Below are 18885 nucleotides of genomic sequence, written 5' to 3'. Positions count from 1 at the left end.
TATGCTAATTATATAAGTAGTTATATTGGAAAATATAACTACTTATATAGTTATAAAGGAAATATAACTACTTCCTTTCAGTGGAAACACACTGAAATATTTAAGAATGAAATATCATGATATTTGCAATATTTAAGTATGAAGTATCATGATATCTGCAATTAACTCTGATGTCTCAGCAAAAAAGAAAGGAGGGGAGGGGAGGGGAGGAGAATAAGTCTGTGTGTACAAAGATAAAGCATATGTGGCACAGTGTTAACAGGTGAATCTATATGAAGACTATGTGTTTACTGTTTTTCTTACCATCTTTATGAAGATAAAGTTTTCAAAAAAAAAGTTTAAAGAAACTTCATAATAAAATGCAATGTGCTATACGAATCTTAGAATTTTACCATTATTATTATTATCATCTGGGAGTTAAGAAACAGTCCCATCCTGTTTTGAATTGGAAAATTTTAACAAGAAGAGACATGTCAGGAACTTAAGGCTAAAGCATTTAATACTACTGATGCTCCTTTTCCTTGGTTTTGAAACATCATACTCTTGATATTTGTCCTTTCTTGGTCTATTCCTTGAAGCACCACTTCCTCTTGCATTAGACATTTCTATACCTAGACATCTGCCTTACAATCACTTCTATTGCTTCAGTATCTATGCTGATGACCCACAAATTCTTATCATCTATCCGGTATCTCTGAGTTTCTTATCCAGATATCCTTTCTGAATATGCCCACAGGGACCTCAAACTCAACATGTACAAAACAAATAATAATCACAAGCCTTCTAAACTCCCCTTGTGTCACTTCTAAGTGAATGGCGCTATCTACCTATCCAGTGGCCCAACCCAGAAAATTAGGTGGACTACCCATTCCTCCCTCTTCACCAACAACCAATCATTCATCATATCCAATTACATCTACATCCCTCAAACATGTCTATGTCCCTAATCCCCCTCAGTCACTAATTAGTCCATCGTCACACTGACTTAGCACAAATGTCTCCTTACTAGTCTTGGCCCCCTTCAATCCACTCTCCACAAAGGAGAGTAAACTTGCAAAGTACCGATCTGATCATGATATCCCTGAGTTCAAAATCCTTCATTGGCTCCTTTTTGGAAAAAGGACCAAATTCCTCAGGTACTGGCCTTTGCTTATCTCTCTAGAGGATCATAAATGTTAAAGCTGGAAAGGTAGGGTAGCACAGCAGATAAGAGCACAGAATTTGAGTAAATCTGGATCAAATCCTGGCTTTATCATTTATTAGTTGTGTAACCATGGGCAATTACCTACCCTTTCTGTGTCTGTTTCTTCATCTGTAGCCTGGGGGAAATGTCACCTCTCTCATATAAGTATCAAATGAGGAATAATGAATTAATGCATATAAAGTATCTGGCACATAGTAAGGACTCTACACTAGCTATTTTTACCTATATTCCAGCCAGAATGAATAACTGTAGTTCCCTGAATACACCATGCTATCTCTTACCTCTAGGTCTTAGTAAACACTGTATTTTCTACCCAGAATGCCTTTTCCTTAACCACCACCTACATCTCATTCCCTCTTCCAGGCTAACTCTTATTTCAGGTCTCAGTTTACAGATCATTTCTTGAACCTCAAGACTGACTCAGGTATACCCCTCCAGAGTACTCCAGAGTATTCTTATATCCTTATGTATCCCCAGACTATCATATTATCTTATGTTACCTTTGTTATTGACAGTGAATAACGTTGAGAAGCAGAATAGCGTTGCCCACTGTATCCTCAGTATTTAGCACAGTCTCTGGCATGCTATAAGTACTCAGTAAAACTGAATGACTGGTTAAGGGCAAAGAAGAAATTGCTAAAGCAACTCATATCCATATTCTACTTCAAGAAATCTAGCAGCTGGAAAGGTACATAAGCCATATATTCAAGTTGTCTGTGTGTGTGCCTATGAATGAAGATAGTAGTCTAAGATATGAATAGACATGGTGGTTCTGATTAGCTAACAGTGTGTGGTATCAATGGTGAGAAGTTGACTAATATATGGGCTAGACAAAAGAACAATAGCCCAGAAAAACACATACACGGCCACCTCCCTAAGCAATTCTATTACTGTATAGCATAGGTTGGACCCTTCATGATTAAGAAATCTATAGATCTGTTATGTTTCACTGAGTCAACTAAACACATAATCCTCTAAGAGCTTATTCCTAACCTTCAGGTGGCATCAATCCATACTTTTTCCACTGCAAAAACTGTACAGATGGCTCACTTTTACGTGACTTCCAAACTATATAATAAAATAGATATATCAAGAATGGGGATGCTTTTCCTTACAAATCAGTCTATGATGAATTCTTTTTAAATAGCAATGTTACCTCATAATCAATGTCATTTACTTAAAATTTATAACCATCTATTTCCAAGAGAACAATGGACAAAATGAGATTATCAGGATGTGATACAATATTGACCTTATAAAGGACACAAAGGTAGAAAAAGCTTCTGGGCACCAGGGATGGGACAGTTAATACATATAGGCACCAGATTTTGTACTAAGTTCACTGACAGCTGAGGCAAAAAAAGAAAGCATACTATTTTCTGACAGGAAATACAATCTTATCAGCAAAAAAATAATTTTTTCCTCAAACTAAATTTAAGTGAACATTGCATGAGTTATTTTGTAAATAACAAGTATAACGTAAGAGGTAATAATAAACTATGCTTGTATAAAAGATGACATGTCATGGTTTAAAATATGAATTGATTTACAAAACGGTGAGATCAACACTTTTTAAGAATCTACGTATTACATAAAGCGAGGTACACCTGAAAATAAAAAACTTATTATTGAATACATCACTAAAAGATTAATTTCTAAGTCTACTACTAATATAGATACAAATAAATATCTTTTTTCCCAAAATATATTATGAAAAATAAGAAAATCAAAAAATTTTAAAAATTTTATTTATTTATGTTTGGCTGCATTGGGTCTTCATTGCTGTGCACAGGCTTTCTCTAGTTGCAGCGAGCGGGAGCTACTCTTCATTGCGGTGCACAGTCTTCTCATTGTGGTGGCTTCTCTTGTTGTGGAGCATGGGCTCTAGGGCACGGGCTTCAACAGTTGTAGCAAGCGGACTCAGTAGTGTGGCTCACACGCTCTAGAGCGCAGGCTCAATAGTCATGGTGCATGGGCTTAGTTGCTCTGCGACATGTGGGATCTTCCCGGACCAGGGCTCGAACCTGTGTCCTCTGCATTGGCAGGCGGATTCTTAACCATTGTGCCATCAGCGAAGCCCAAATCAATTGTTTCTGAATGCCTATTAATTTCTTCATACCAATATTCCAGATCAAATCATCAACTTTATGTGAAGAATTCTAACACCCGGAGAAAAAGTTACCTCCATGTATAAAGAATTAATCTCTAGGTCATATTCATTCACTAGATGTACCTGATCCATTACATTTTAAAGACATGATGACAACATGAACTGTTATATAAAACCTTATCAATAAGCATACATCAATTCCCACAAATAACATAAAACATAAAAATTGAAACTGTCAGTAATAATTATAAAAAGCATAAACAGGTGGTGTTTTTTTGGTAACTTGAACAGTTAAGAGTCATTAAAAAACTGTGCCTTACTTGCTCATTAACTTTCTTTTCTTTCTCTAACTCTTTTTCCATGTCCTCCAATTCTCTATCTTTTTGTTCCAATTGCTTTTCAAGTTGGCGAATTTCATCACGTAAAAAGCGAGTGTCACGTCCACCTGCAGAGTGCTGTGCCATCTTAAAGTAATAAACCCAAAGTATAAATTAATTCCATTATATCTGGAGATTCAAATGAATCAACAACAAAAATAATTATCTTGACTTTAAATTTTATCATAATCAGCACGAGATGTTTAAAATCATGTTGCTTAAAAACAATTTTTTAAATTAAGCATATTTAAGCTTTAGTTCACAGGCTGACAACCCCTTAAGCTCTTCCTGAGCCATCCAGAGTATGAAGAATTAACAGTCAATCACTCAGGCTTTGTTATAGCCGCTGAGCCACAGACACCAGGGTAAAGTGCAAAGGCATACAATGATCCTTGAGATGAACTATCTAGGCTTCCCCTGAGTATCAGAGCTCTGAAACCAGGCTACAAATCACCAGCCTCCACCCTAGCCACTGAGCCATGGTGCTCTTAACCTGTCCTTTCCCTCATACCACTGACTATTTAGACCAGTGTTAGGATAAAGGAAATGTTCTCTACACTGCCCAATACAGTAGCCACTATCTACATGTGTCTACTGAGCACTTGAAATGTGGCTAGTGAAACTAAAGAACTGAATTCTTTAATTAATTTAAATGCTAATGGCCACATGTAGCTAGTGCTACCATATTGAACACCCAAAATTAGATTATCTTTAAAATTTTGCAGCAGACTAAATACATTTTGCTTCATTTTCCTGTTACTTTAGGTCATAGTCAAAAACATCAAAAATCCTTTAGTCATCTAATCTGTCTCACATTCATCTCCCTAGCATACAGTTCTGTTACTCTTCTACCTTAACTAAACTTTTCTTACTCTTAACCTCCTTCAAAAAGCACTTTCTTACCAACATCTCCAACTGTCCTATCCTTCTATTCTGTAGTAGTTGCCTTGCTAAACACTAACACAGAATCGACCTTACTTCATAACTCACTTAACAAGTATTTATTGAGAATGACTGGTATTTCCCTAGAAGCTGGATATACGACAGGGAATAGAAAATAAACCATCTAAATTCGCAGAGTTAACATGCTAAAAAACCAGGGTTTGAATGTAAACTATCTGACTCCAGATCCTGAAATCTCCAGTTCATTCCCCACTATATTTCTGGTTTTATCTGACTTCTTTAAAATTTGACCACACATCTTTCACTCTTATTTTTAGCAGATGACCTCTCCATCCTCTCAAATTTCAGGCACTAAACCTACAAACATCAAAAGCTTCTGTTCATATCCATTCTTCCTTCCTCCCTTTTACCAAGGAAAAAGGTCCTTCCTCCTTACAAGGGCTAATCCATTTGTATCACATTCTTTCCCACAGTCTCAGTAATCTCAATGTATTCAGTTCCTTAACAATACATTCACATTTTGGCTCTTGGCTTTCTCAAAAGCTACCTCTTCTCCTATACCCTTCTGTCACTGTTCCTCAAATTCCAACATGCCTCATTCCACCTCAGTTATAGTAATCTCTCTGTATATTTCTCTGTACTACAAGCTCCATGAGGTTATTCAATGTTTTTATTTTGTTCACAATTGGATGTGCAATCCTTAGCAGAATTTAAGATACATAAATAGGCACGTAAAATATATACTGAACAATTATAAACACAATATCATTCCAGTGACTTTTTCCACCTAATTACAATGAAAAAATTTAAAAATAATAATCGAAAATAATATTTACAATGATTACACCCTAAGGAATACAAAAGAACATACCTCCAGTTCATTTTCCAGTTTCATTACTTTAGTTTTTAATTGATTTTCTATTAAAAAAAGATAAATATTTCAATTGGTCAGATTTATCTCAAAACAAACTTTTCAATAATTTTCAATAAAATAATAAAATTAATTTTTAAAGATTCCATCATGGTTGTAATGATAAGGTAACATAAGAAAATAACTATTTTGTACCTGATCCATGAAATAGGAGTTCTAGAAAAATATTTCAAAATAAACTGAGTATACACATTTTATAAAATATTGGGTTGGCCAGAAAGTTTGTTTGGATTTGTCCATAAGATCTTACTTTTTGGTCAACCCAATATATTAAAGCTAATTCTTCACTGCTTAGTGAATAAATGAAATCCACTATTTAACACCATAATAATCTTTTCCCCAAGGCATTTACCAAATTTTGCTTGTTCTTCTCCAGCTTTTTCAACTTCTTCCAAAGCTAGCTCTACTTCTTGAGCTTTCATCTAAACGTTAAGAATAAAAAAAGCTATTTCAGTATGCCTTTACACTAGAATGTAAGCACTGAAAATAAGAATTTTGTTTTGTATTTGCTATCCCAGTACTTACTGCCTGCGATGCCTGGCACAAGGAGAGATTCAGCAAACATTTGTTGAATGAATAGATGATTTTCTTAAGGCTGTAATTTCTAGATTCCTAAGAGTTTGAAATATCTTTTATTCCTCTTTTCCCTCAAGTCTTACATCTAGTGTTGCAACTTTTCTCTTCGTAATGTTTTCAACTATCTCTTTTATTCTATTCTAATTTTCATTATTCTAGTCCATAATTTTGTCTAACTTCCTTCATAAGTTTAACCCTCTTAAGGCATATTTTTGTATCTACCAATTAGAGATCAAAAACCTTTAATGGCTGCTAATTGCTGATATCATAAAATACGTCTTTAAAGGCCCTAGACAGCCTATTCTAAACTATACCCAACATTGTTTCCTCTACAACCTGCTATTATAAACTTTCTGCACTTGTCTCCTTAAATGTAAAGAACATGCATACTTTCTATTCCCAGTTTTTATGTATAGTAACCTCCAGCTCTAGAATCTCCTTAACACTTTACCACTGCCCTCCACTTACCTAAAACTATTCATCAGTCTTTCACCTTTAGTCTTCTCACACCTAAATCTCTTCCCCTCCTAACAAATCCCAACAGTAGTCAGCTACTGTAACAAGCTGTAACATAATTAACATAGGACCTCCCTATGCTTTTTAAAACATAACCATTCTGTTTCCCCTACACACTCTTTTAGGAACTTTAGAGCAGAAACTAGTAATGTTTTTCACCTAAAATTCTCAGTTGATATTTGAAGATATCTCATTTTTTAGTGGTCATTTAGATTTTACAAAGTACTTTCACAGAGATTAAATTATCTAAGAAAAGATTCTTACACTTTCTCTAATAGTCAAAGCTATTATTAAAACCTACTGTATACAAACCTTCATTAGAGACTGAGTAATTCTGAAAAGGTGTATCATATTTTCTTGACTTTCACTTTTTAGCTCATTTACTTCCACCTAAGTAAAGAGAAAAGCAACTATTTCATATTTTATAACCCTTAAGCAAAATACAAGAAATCTTCCAGTTGTACCATTCAGTGATTTCAGGGACAACTTAGACTATCATAGTTGTATGTATATATCTATGCATTATTTATCAATTAAGTACCTTAGATAAGGAAATCAATAAATTATCTGCCAATTCTTCTTGACGAGGCAACTCATCTGGGTCAACTTTTCTTATTTCTTTCCAGTTTATATTAGGTGGCATCTTGAATTCTTTCACTGTGCTTTACTTTCTGTAACAATACAAGTGGGTATTAGCATTTTCAAGGTAAACAGCATTACTGTTTTTACAGATTACGCTATTACAACTCTCCACGATGTTAGCAAAGAGGTATGGCTCCTTAACTGTATAACAGATATGTGGGTAAAAGAGCCTTGATCAAAATTACAGCAGTTGCGACAAATCATCAGATATTTTATCGGCTAAATTATGACGGCTTCCATGGTTAAACTAATGTAAGCTAGAACTAGGATTCTGTGCCCCCTTCCTCCACGCCCCCTTACCACCAAAGCGTGCGATGCTTGGAAGGCTGAAATTGACCACTGATTCTGAGAGACAGGAGCTAGGATTAAGAGGGGAAAAAAAAAAGCGAGAAAGTAAACGATTGAAATGAGTGCAGCTGGGCCGAAGAAACCAGGGCTGAAGCGAGGGTAAGGCAGATGGACTGCAAATCAAAGACTAAGGGGCTGTTGTTTATTTGGGCCGTTAGGCTTAAAGAACCTTTGCGGGAAGAACTCTCTGTCCGCGCTCTCCAGGATCCACCCACCTAAACCAAACCTGGCATCCAGCGGCGGCCCCTCAGCTACCGCACCCACCCAGCCGAGCCCCGCCGCCACGCCTGACGGCTCGCCAGCGCGGTTCCAATCGGACACTGGATACCGCCCACTGATCTCTAGCGAGTAATAGCGGCAGCGGCTGCTAAGCGACGCATTTCCCACCTAGCCAAGGCCGGAACAAGAGCCCGGATGCAAGTGTCGCCTACATTTCACGACCGTGGGCGATGCTTTACGTTTAGATTCCGCAGCGAGGTCCCTGGATTCTGTGTTAAGGGCGGAGAGAAGGCCAGGGATGAGGACTGCAAATCCCAGAGTGCAGTTCTGCTTGGAGGCCGGGGCGTCCTGGACGCTGAAGTCTGAGAAGTGGAGATAGGCCGTTCCCGGCGTGCAGTGCGGGAGGCTGCGACTATACCGGGGTGCGGGGGAACCGCCTCGAGGCGGGAGGCGCGGCGGCCGAGGCGTGTCTGCACTGGTCGGCTGAACGAGGCGGACCATGACTGTGCCTTCGGTGGCGTCTCTCGCCGGACCGCTCTTCCCGAGGTTTCTCTAAGCCATTCCCTGGTGGAACCGCTTCCAGGTGAGGTCGGGCTGTCGGTCAGCGGTGGGGGAGGAGTTGAGGTTAGCGATCCGGGCTGAAAGAAGCTCTTAATGTTGGGGCCGGAGTCTGAAGAGGTGGGAACATCCCGCCCTCTCCTAGGGCGTTTGCCGGCGACGCTCCGGGTGGTGCCCTCTGTAAGAAGAAAAAGTTTTAGCCTTCTTCTGTATCAGAATCTGTCTGTATAGTGGACTGGGGGCCGCGATCATGGTTTGGCGGCGAGTGAGGAATTGGGGACACCGCATCTTCTGACCCTGGTCGCCTTACCTGTAGCGCTATTACCTTCGCGGATTGAAGGACTTGAAGGTTGAGGAGCTAGTAGGTGTAGAGGGAAGGTTCTAGAGAGGAGAGGTTATAACTTGCCCAGGCCATTGCGGGGGGTGGAGAGAGAAGGGGCCTCAGTACTCACCAGCCCTGTTGCTGTCACTTGTTTGCTGACGGAGAGTGCCTTCCTATGAAAACGCCTTCTCAGGTGTTTACAGCTCTTATTTGTGCAAGTTTTGCTCATCTGGCTGCTCAGCCGTGCTGGAGTATGATACACCACTAGGAAAACTTTCTTAAGAAGATGTAGACTTGAAAACGAAATGACATTTTCAACTCTTTGGAGCAGTGCCTCTCATCTTTATTTATTTATTTATTTTAAGCACTTTCTTGCATTTATTCCCTATAATTGATATTGAAGTTTACTTTTGAAAACAATAGATTTCTTTCCAAACCGTTCAGTAGAAATAGCTCAGTAGAAAATAAAAACAGATATACTGATTTTGTGAGATACATTTAAAGACATTCATCAGATTTGTAGGAATTATAATTTTGTCTAGTCCTTTACTGAAAGATGATATGTCACACACTGTTCATTAACGTTTTTTTAAACTATATATCCCCAGAAATTATATATCTTTTAAATGAAAGTTTGTACCTGTTGATGGATCTGTTTGTTTCTATGAATTCGGTTTTTTTAGATCCCACATATAAATGAGATCACTCAGTATTTGTCCTTCTTTGTCTGGCATTTCACTTAGCGTAATGCCCTCATGGTCCATCCGTGTTGTCATGGTGTTACAAATGGTAAGATTTATTTTTTGTGGCTGAATAATATTCCATTGTGTGTATGTACTACATTTTCTTTATCCTTTCATCCATCGATTTATACTTAGGTTGTTTCTATGGGTTGGCTGTTGTAAATAATGCTGAATGAATAACACTTTAAAATAGTGATTTTGTTTTTTTTGGATATATACCCAGAAGTGGAATTGCTGGAAAGTATGGTAGTTCTGTTTTTAATTTTTTGAGGAACCCCATACTGTTTTCTGTGATGGCTGCATCAATTTACGTTCCCACCAACAGTGCACAGGTGTTCCCTTTTCTCCACATCCTTGCTGCCAGTGCTTGTTATCTCTTTTTGATGATGGCCATTCTTAGCAGGTGTAAAGTAATTGATAATCTCATTGTAATTTTGCTTTGCATTTCACTGATGATTAGTGATGATGAGCACCTTTTCATGTACCTGTCGGCCATTACGTGTCTTCTTGGGAAGAAGTTCCTGTGCCCATTTTTTAATCAGTTTTTTTTTTTTTTTTTTGCTATTCAGTTGTAAGAGTTCTTTATATATTTTGGATATTAACCTGCTTTCATATATATATTTTTGCAAATATTTCCCCTCATTCCATAAGTTGCCTCTTCATTTTGTTGGTGTCCTTTTTTGTGCAGAAGCTTTTTAGTTTGACATAGGCCCACTTATTTATTTTTGCTTTTGTTGCCTTTGCTTTTGGTTTCAAATCCAAAAAATCATTGCCAAGACCAGTGTCAGGGAGCTTACCCCCTTGTTTACTACCAGGAGGTTTATGGTTTTAGGTCTTACGTTCAGTTCTTTAATCCATTTTGAGTTGATTTTTGTGAGTGGTATAAAATAGGGGTTCAGTTTATTCTTTTGCATGTGGTTCTCCAGTTTTCCCAACACTATATATTAAAGAGACTATTCTTTCCCCATTGTATATTCTTGGTTCCTTTGTTTATTTCTGGCCTCCCTATTCTGTTCTGTTGATCTGCGTGTTTGTTTTTATGCTAGCTGCAAGCTATTTTGATTACTATAGCTTTTTCATTATTTAATCTTCATAACAATCCAATGAAATAGCTGCTTAATTTGTCCTCATTTTCCAGCTAAGTTAAGAAAGCAAAGTTTGGAAAGGTTAAATACTCTGCTCAAACTTAAATAGTATGATGGAACACGAATCTTTCTGGCTAAAGGATATGTTCATAACTGCTATATTGCCTTCTCAGGCATGTTGGGAACCAGTACTTGTAACGTGCTTATTCTTCAGTCTTACAATCTACATTAAATATCATTATATTCTAATTATGTAACTTTGATTACTCAAGAATTTGAATTAGATACTCTTCATGTTCAGTGTTTTTTGTTTGTTTGTTTGTTTGTTTTTTGACTACACTGCATGGCTTGTGGGATCTTAGTTCCCCAACCAGGGATCGAACCCACGCCCTTGGCTCTGAGTGTGCAAAGTCCTAATCACTGGACCACCAGGGAATTCCCACATTCATTGTTTTTATTTGTTTTTATTTTTTTCATTCATTGTTTTTAATTCATAATTTAGCAAGGGAAGGCAGAGATGAAAGCTAATGTTTCTGGAGCACATATTATGTCATTTACTATGCTTAAAATTGCATATTTATTTTTGTAGTAGTAATCTGTTATTTTTATTGCAACACCTTATTTTTCTTCTTGTTTTTTCATTCATTACAACTGTTATTTTCTATTTATTTATTTATTCGTTTCGTTTTGTCTGTGTTGGTCTTTTCTACCCTTACTTCCTTCACCTTCTTATTCACATTTATATTCTCAGGAACTGAAGGCACCTGGCGTAATGGCAAGTTTTATTCATTTTTCTGAAGTGAAAACAGGTTCTGAGAACCTAAGCAATTTCATAATAATTAATGAAGCTAAGGTTGTAAGCCAGGTCTCAATTACAGTCCCGACTAAGTGCAAAATCTTGCTTAAATTTTTTTTTTTTTTTTTGCGGTACGCGGGCCTCTCACTGTTGTGGCCTCTCCCGTTGCAGAGCACAGGCTCCGGACGCGCAGGCTCAGCAGCCATGGCTCACGGGCCTAGCCGCTCCGCGGCATGTGGGATCTTCCCGGACCGGGGCACGAACCCGTGTCCCCTGCATCGGCAGGCAGACTCTCAACCACTGCGCCACCAGGGAAGCCCCAAAATCTTGCTTAAATTTTATTACTTTACTCATTCTAACAATATTTTGGGGCTTATACACTGTGCTAGACACCAGGGATGCAGTAGGAAACAAGTTAGCTAGGGTCTAGGCTCTAATGCACTAAAATATGTTTGTATCTAACTGTTAACTAAGAAATTTAACTCAAGTTCTAGTTCAGTTGCTCACTATATATAATTTTGAGAAAATCACTAAAACCCACTATTATTTTTCATGAAGTTTTCTGAATCATTCAGTTTTCACCAAGGGAAGTTATCTGACAATTTTATAAATGGCTTTACTACAGGAACGCTTGCCTGAATCTGCCTTCTTTCATCTCTGTTGTTTTATGAGCAGTATTATCTGACCAAAATCACTTCACAAGAAAGACTTGCTTTTTAAAAGTCTACAAACAATAAATGCTGGAGAGGGTGTGGAGAAAAGGGAACCCTCTTACACTGTTGGTAGGAATGTAAATTGATACAGCCGCCAGGAGAACAGTATGGAGGTTCCTTAAAAAGCTAAAAATAGAACTACCATCCCACCCAGCAATCCCACGACAGGGCATATACCCAGAGAAAAGCATAATTCAAACAGAGTAATGTACCACAATGTTCATTGCAGCACTATTTACAATAGCCAGGACTGGAAGCAACCTAAGTGTCCATCGACAGATGAATGGATAAAGAAGGTGTGGCCCATATATACAATGGAATATTGCTCAGCCATAAAAAGAAACAAAATTGAGTTATTTGTAGTGAGGTGGATGGACCTAGAGTCTGTCATACAAAGTAAGTCAGAAAGAGAAAACACACTGTATGCTAACATATATATGGAATCTTAAAAAAAAAAATGGTTCTGAAGAACCTAAGGGCAGGACAGGAATAAAGATGCAGATGTAGAGGATGGACTTGAGGACACGGGGAGGGGGAAGGGTAAGCTGGGACGAAGTGAGAGAGTGTCATGGACATATATACACTACCAAATGTAAAATAGATAGCTAGTGGGAAGCAGCTGCATGGCACAGGGAGATCAGCTTGGTGCTTTGTGACCACCTGGAGGGGTGGGATATGGAGGGTGGGAGGGAGATGCAACAGGAGGGGATATGGGGATATATGTATACGAGTAGCTGATTCACTTTGTGATACAGCAGAAACTAACACACCATTGTAAAGCAATAATACTCCAGTAAAGAGGTTAAAAAAAAAAAAGACTTGCCTTTTATAATTGCTACCTCTGTTCTATGTACCAATCAACCTATATTCCAAATGTTAATCTCCATTCCTTTTATGCTGTCTTATCAAGAAAATGAATGGTAGCTTACTTTTCCAGCTTCTAACATAAAGCATGGCCATGAGAAATTTAGTCTCCACTGTGTACAGAAAGTGTTTTGTTTTGCCTTGTTCTTGTGGAGAGGAATCAGTGTGCAGCAAGCAAACACTTGTCTTCTCCCAACATGAGGAGACTGGAAAGATTAGTAGGAGTCATTGTGAATACAGACTTTGCAAACTATGCAAGCCAAAGTTTTACTTATTGAAAAAGATATAATCATGAAATTATTGAGCTGAGAAGACTATCCTTTCCAGACTAAATATTCCCAGATTTCATATAAACTTTTCCTCTAGGCTTGTTTTTTCCATAATTGTACTGTGGGAGTATTAGGAAAAGTGAGCATTCAGTACAATTTTGTTGAAGGAATTATATTGTTTTGTATGCCTGTAATGTGCTCATGAGTGGTCTTCAATTGCGTTTGGATTCTTTGTACATATATAGTGACATCCTTTGACATTGCGGAGCACAGGCTCCGGATGCGCAGGCTCAGCGGCCATGGCTCACAGGCCCAGCCGCTCCACGGCATGTGGGATCTTCCCAGACCGGGGCACGAGTCTGTGTCCCCTGCGTCGGCAGGCGGACTCTCAACCCCTGCGCCACCAGGGAAGCCCTGTCTTGACTCTTTATAACCTCTCCCACATCGCTTCTGGGTTTACCTTGCTTGATTGATAGTAAAAATTATGCAGTAAGCAGAGACTTGAAAAGTGCTTGTTCGTTGGGATTCGCCCTCCAGCTCTCCTGAGGACACCATTTAAAGAAGTTTAGGCTACCTGTTGAAGGATATGACCACAAGTAGCAGAGGCTAGCTTTCCAAGCTGAGACTCCCCCCCCCACCCTTTAGATATCCAGCTTTAATCAAACCAGATAACTAAGCATATATCAAATATATATCAAATCAAGACATTTATATGAAAGGATGGACTTAGAGGATTTTGGAACTGGTGAATCCAAAATCCGTAGAGTAGGCTGGCAGGCTAGAAACTCTTCAGCAGGACCTGATAATGCAGTCATGAGGTAGAGTTTCTTCTCAGGGAAACTTCAATTTTGCTTTTAAGGTGATTCAACTGATTGGATGAGTTCCATCCACATTATGGAGTATAATCTCCTTTACGTAAAATCATCAGGCTATAGGTGTTAACCACATCTACAAAATACCTTCAGGGGGCTTCCCTGGTGGCGCAGTGGTTGAGAGTCCGCCTGCCGATGCAGGGTCCACAGGTTCATGCCCTGGTCCGGGAGGATCCCACATGCTGTGGAGCGGCTAGGCCCGTGAGCCATGGCCGCTGAGCCTGCGCATCCGGAGCCTGTGCTCCGCAACGGGAGAGGCCACAACAGTGAGAGGCCCGCGTACGGCAAAAAAAAAAAAAAAAAACCTTCACAACACCTAGATTAGTGTTTGAATACTACTATAGCCTAGGCAAGTTGCTACATAAAACAAACCATAATGGTGGTAGTCATGAACAGTAAACATTTTGCGACGCCATTGGCTCAGTGAAGATTAGCACCCCATTGATAAATCGGCTTGGTTCTGCTTAAACACCTCACCCATACCAAGTTTATAAAAGGCCAAGAAAATAGAATTTTAAAACATTACCCCAGGGAGCTTAATAATGAGAGAAAAGGAGAGAGCTAGTTTTAGAGCTTGCTCATGAGCTCAGTTGTGGACTCATCTGAAGTTCTGCCCCAAAAAGCCACTTGTGGGAGTAGAGCTTGGAGATAGGGGTGGTGGTTGCAAAGGGACCCAGCAAAGAAAAGCTGGATACCACCAGTTTCCAAGGAGGAAGTAGACATAAAGGGAATTTCAGGTGACAGTCCCTAATGATGTGGGGTTTGTCCCCAAAGAACCCTCAAACACCTATAAGAGATTCATCTTGAATATAGTGGTCAAGTAAGCTCTTTTGCTTTCCTTCCTTTCTTCTCTCTCCATTCTGCTCTAACACTATAGTGCTCAGAAATTATGTTTAACAAGAATGTAGGTAAAGAAAGAGAAGAATAAACTGTATCCTCATTCCATAACAACACGCTTCTCCTACGCAGTGATCCCAAGCCTAGAGCAGAGGACAGTGCCCAAAAGTTAAATCAAGTTCAGGGTCTTGATTATTATCTTGGAGTTGAGTATTTCAATTACTGAATGAATTTGCTTTGCAGCTTAAAGTGACTGCATAACTTTTTATTACTTAATTGTATTTAGAAATCATGAGATCAGTCCAAGTTTCTTTAAGTAACATTTTATAACCTTGTGTTCTTTAAGCCTTTAAATTCAACCTACAAATCTTATTCTGTTTATAAAGTAACATACCCCTTTTCAACGTATAACAAATAAATAATGATTGAAAGGACTGAATACCCTTAATCAGCTACATTTAAAACCTAATTAAGTTGCTTGAATTTAAAACTGCATTTATAGTTTTAGTATATTCATTTTTATTTGAGGACTTCAGATGCCTAACTTAACAAGCAAGACTTTCTCAAACAACTTTTATAAAGCTAGTAAACTAAACTTAAAGCCATAGCAACTCCCAAGGTCTTATAAAAATTTCAGTATTTATTTGTAAACTTGTCTAAATTCTTAATATTTTTCAACTAAAAGTCTTAAATCCAAAAATAGCATGGTCAATAATTTAATATTATGTATGTTATATATATTATTATATAACGTTGTATTTAAAATTACAGTTTTGAAGCTAATATATCAGAATCTCGAGTGTATGTTTATTACTCTTTTTTTTTTCCTTTTATTTCTTTTTCTTCTCTGATTGCCGTGGCTAGGACTTCCAAAACTATGTTGAATAACAGTGGCAAGAATGGACATCCTTGTCTTGTTTCTGATCTTAGAGGAAATGCTTTCAGTTTTTCACCATCGAGAATAATGTTTGCTGTGGGTTTGTCATATATGGCCTTTATTATGTTGAAGTAGGTTCCCTCTATGCCCACTTTCTGGAGAGTATTGATCATAAATGGGTGTTGAATTTTGTCAAAAACTTTTTCTGCATCTATTGAGATGATCATACGGTTTTTCTTCTTCAATTTGTTAATATGGTGTATCACATTGATTGATTTACATATATTGAAGAATCCTTGCATCTCTGGGATAAATCCCACTTGATCATGGTGTATGATCCTTTTAATGTGTTGTTAGATTCTGTTTGCTAGTATTTTGTTGAGGATTTTTGCATCTATATTCATCAGTGATACTGGTCTGTAATTTTCTTTTTTTGTAGTATCTTTTTTCTGGTTTTGGTATCAGGGTGATGGTGGCCTCATAGAATGAGTTTGGGAGTTTTCCTTCCTCTGCAATTTTTGGAAGAGTTTGAGAAGGATGGATGTTAGCTCTTCTCTAAATGTTTGATAGAATTCACCTGTGAAGCCATCTGGTCCTGGACTTTTGTTTGTTGGAAGATTTTTAATCACAGTTTCCATTTCATTACTTGTGATTGGTCTGTTCATATTTTCTATTTCTTCCTGGTTCAGTCTTGGAAGGTTATTACCTTTCTAAGAATTTGTCTGTTTCTTCCAGGTTGTCCATTTTATTGGCATGGAGTTGCTTGTAGTAATCTCTTAGGATGCTTTGTATTTCTGCAATGTCTGTTGTAACTTCTCCTTTTTCATTTCTAATTTTATTGATTTGAGTCCTTTCCCTCTTTTTCTTGATGAGTCTGGCTAATGGTTTATCAGTTTTGTTTATCTTCTCAAAAAACCAGCTTTTAGTTTTATTGATCTTTGCCATTGTTTTCTTTGTTTCTATTTCATTGATTTCTGCTCTGGTCTTTATGATTTCTTTCCTTCTACTAACTTTGGGTTTTGTTTGTTCTTCTTTCTCTAGTTCCTTTAGGTGTAAGGTTAGATTGTTTATTTGAGATTTTTCTTGTTCCTTGAGGTAGGCTTGTATAACTATAAACTTCCCTCTTATAACTGCTTTTGTTGCATCCCATAGATTTTGGATCGTCGTGTTTTCATTGTCATTTGTCTCTAGGTATTTTTTGATTTCCTCTTTGATTTCTTCAGTGATCACTTCATTATCAAGTAGTGTATTGTTTAGCCTCCATGTGTTTGTGTTTTTTACGTTTTCTCCCCTGTAATTCATTTCTAATCTCATAGAGTTGTGGTCAGAAAAGATGCTTGGTATGATTTCAATTTTCTTAAATTTACTGAGGCTTGATTTGTGACCCAAGATGTGATCTATCCTGGAGAATGTTCCATGCGCACTTGAGAAGAAAGTGTAATCTGCTGTTTTGGGATGGAATGTCCTATAAATATTAAATCTGTCTGGTCTATTGTGTCATTTAAAGCTTGTGTTTCCTTATTTATTTTCATTTTGGATGATCTGTCCATTGGTGTAAGTGAGGTGTTAAAGTCCCCCACTATTACTGTGTTACTGTCGATTTCCTCTTTTATAGCTGTTAGCACTTGCCTTATGTATTGAGGTGCTCCTATGTTGGGTGCATATATATTTCTAGTTGTTAAATGTTCTTCTTGGATTGATCCCTTGATCATTACGTAGTGTCCTTCCTTGTCTCTTGTAACATTCTTTATTTTAAAGTCTATTTTATCTGATATGAGTATTGCTACTCCAGCTTTCTTTGGATTTCCATTAGCATGGAATATCTTTTTCCATCCCCTCACTTTCATTCTGTATGAGTCCCTATGTCTGAAATGGGTCTCTTGTAGACAGCATGTATATGGGTCTTGTTTTTGTATCTATTCAGCAAACCTGTGTCTTTTGGTTGGAGCATTTACTCCATTCACATTTAAGGTAATTATCGATATGTATGTTCCTATTACCATTTTCTTAATTTTGGGGGGTTTGTTTTTGTAGGTCCTTTTCTTCTCTTGTGTTTTCCACTTAGAGAAGTTCCTTTAGCATTTGTTGTAGAGCTGGTTTGGTGGTGCTGAATTCTCTTAGCTTTTGCTTGTCTGTAAAGCTTTTGATTTCCCCATCGAATCTGAATGGGATCCTTGCTGGGTAGAGTAATCTTGGTTGTAGGTACTCCCCTTTCATCACTTTAAGTATATCATGCCACTCTCTTCTGGCTTGTCAAGTTTCTGCTGAGAAATCATCTGTTAACCTTAATGGGAGTTCCCTTGTATGTTATTTATCATTTTTCCCTTGGTGCTTTCAATAATTTTTCTTTGTCTTTAATTTTTGCCAATTTGATTACTATGTGTCTTGGTGTGTTTCTCCTTGTGTTTATCCTGTTTGGGACTCTCTGCGCTTCCTGGACTTGGGTGGCTATTTCCTTTCCCATGTTAGGGAAGTCTTCTGCTATAATCTCTTCAAATATTTTCTCAGGTCCCTTCTCTCTCTCTTCTCCTTCTGGGACCCCTATAATGAGAATGTTGTTGCGTTTAATGTCCCAGAGGTCTCTTAGGCTGTCTTCATTTCTTTTCATTCCTTTTTCTTTATTCTGTTCTGCAGCAGTGAATTCCACCATTCTGTCTTCCAGGTCACTTATCCGTTCTTCTGCCTCAGTTATTCTGCTTTTGATTCCTTCAAGTGCATTTTTCACTTCAGTTATTGTATTGTTCATCTCTGTTTGTTTGTTCTTTATTTCTTCTAGACCTTTGTGAAACATTTCTTGCATCTTCTCAATCTTTGCTTCCATTCTTTTTCCGAGGTCCTGGATCCTCTTCACTATCATTATTCTGAATTCTTTTTCCGGAAGGTTGCCTATCTCCTTTTCATTTAGTTGTTTTTCTGGGGTTTTATCTTGTTCATTCATCTGGTACATAGCCCTCTGCCTTTTCATCTTGTCTGTCTCTCTGTGAATGTGGTTTTTGTTCCACAGGCTGCAGGATTGTAGTTCTTCTTGCTTCTGCTGTCTGCCCTATGTAAATACTCTTAAACATTATAAGTACTCTAAAAATCAAATATATCTTATTCCCAAATATAATTTCAAAGTATTAA

The 18885-nt window shown here is 37.8% G+C and overlaps 2 protein-coding genes across 10 annotated transcripts in view; one reads left to right on the top strand and one right to left on the bottom strand.

The window, feature by feature from the left end:
- CEP290 (centrosomal protein 290) overlaps nt 1-8024 on the bottom strand; it is a 97194-nt gene extending 89170 nt beyond the window's left edge. For 3 of the 8 annotated variants that reach the window (XR_009565654.1, XM_060307096.1, XM_060307095.1), the window contains exons 1-7: nt 7823-7980; nt 7560-7618; nt 7159-7288; nt 6930-7007; nt 5878-5947; nt 5466-5512; nt 3635-3778 (exon numbers count right to left, since the gene is read on the bottom strand). Coding sequence is in view for 7 of the 8 variants with exons in the window: in XM_060307096.1 (XP_060163079.1) it covers nt 3635-3778; nt 5466-5512; nt 5878-5947; nt 6930-7007; nt 7159-7260 (441 nt within the window). In the remaining variant the exon portion in view is untranslated. The other 5 variants (XM_060307088.2, XM_060307091.2, XM_060307089.2 and 2 more) reach the window with 4 other exon arrangements.
- Nucleotides 8025-8239: 215 nt separating this feature from the next.
- TMTC3 (transmembrane O-mannosyltransferase targeting cadherins 3) overlaps nt 8240-18885 on the top strand; it is a 64852-nt gene continuing 54206 nt past the window's right edge. For both annotated transcript variants that reach the window (XM_030856440.2, XM_060306368.1), the window contains exon 1: nt 8240-8409. The gene's annotated coding sequence lies outside the window, so the exon portion shown is untranslated. The remainder of the gene's footprint in view (nt 8410-18885) is intronic.

Source organism: Globicephala melas, chromosome 10 (genome assembly GCF_963455315.2).
Source record: "Globicephala melas chromosome 10, mGloMel1.2, whole genome shotgun sequence".
Lineage (NCBI taxonomy): Eukaryota > Metazoa > Chordata > Mammalia > Artiodactyla > Delphinidae > Globicephala > Globicephala melas.
Note: the sequence above shows the minus strand (reverse complement) of the source record. Positions and strands in the feature narration are given on the sequence as shown.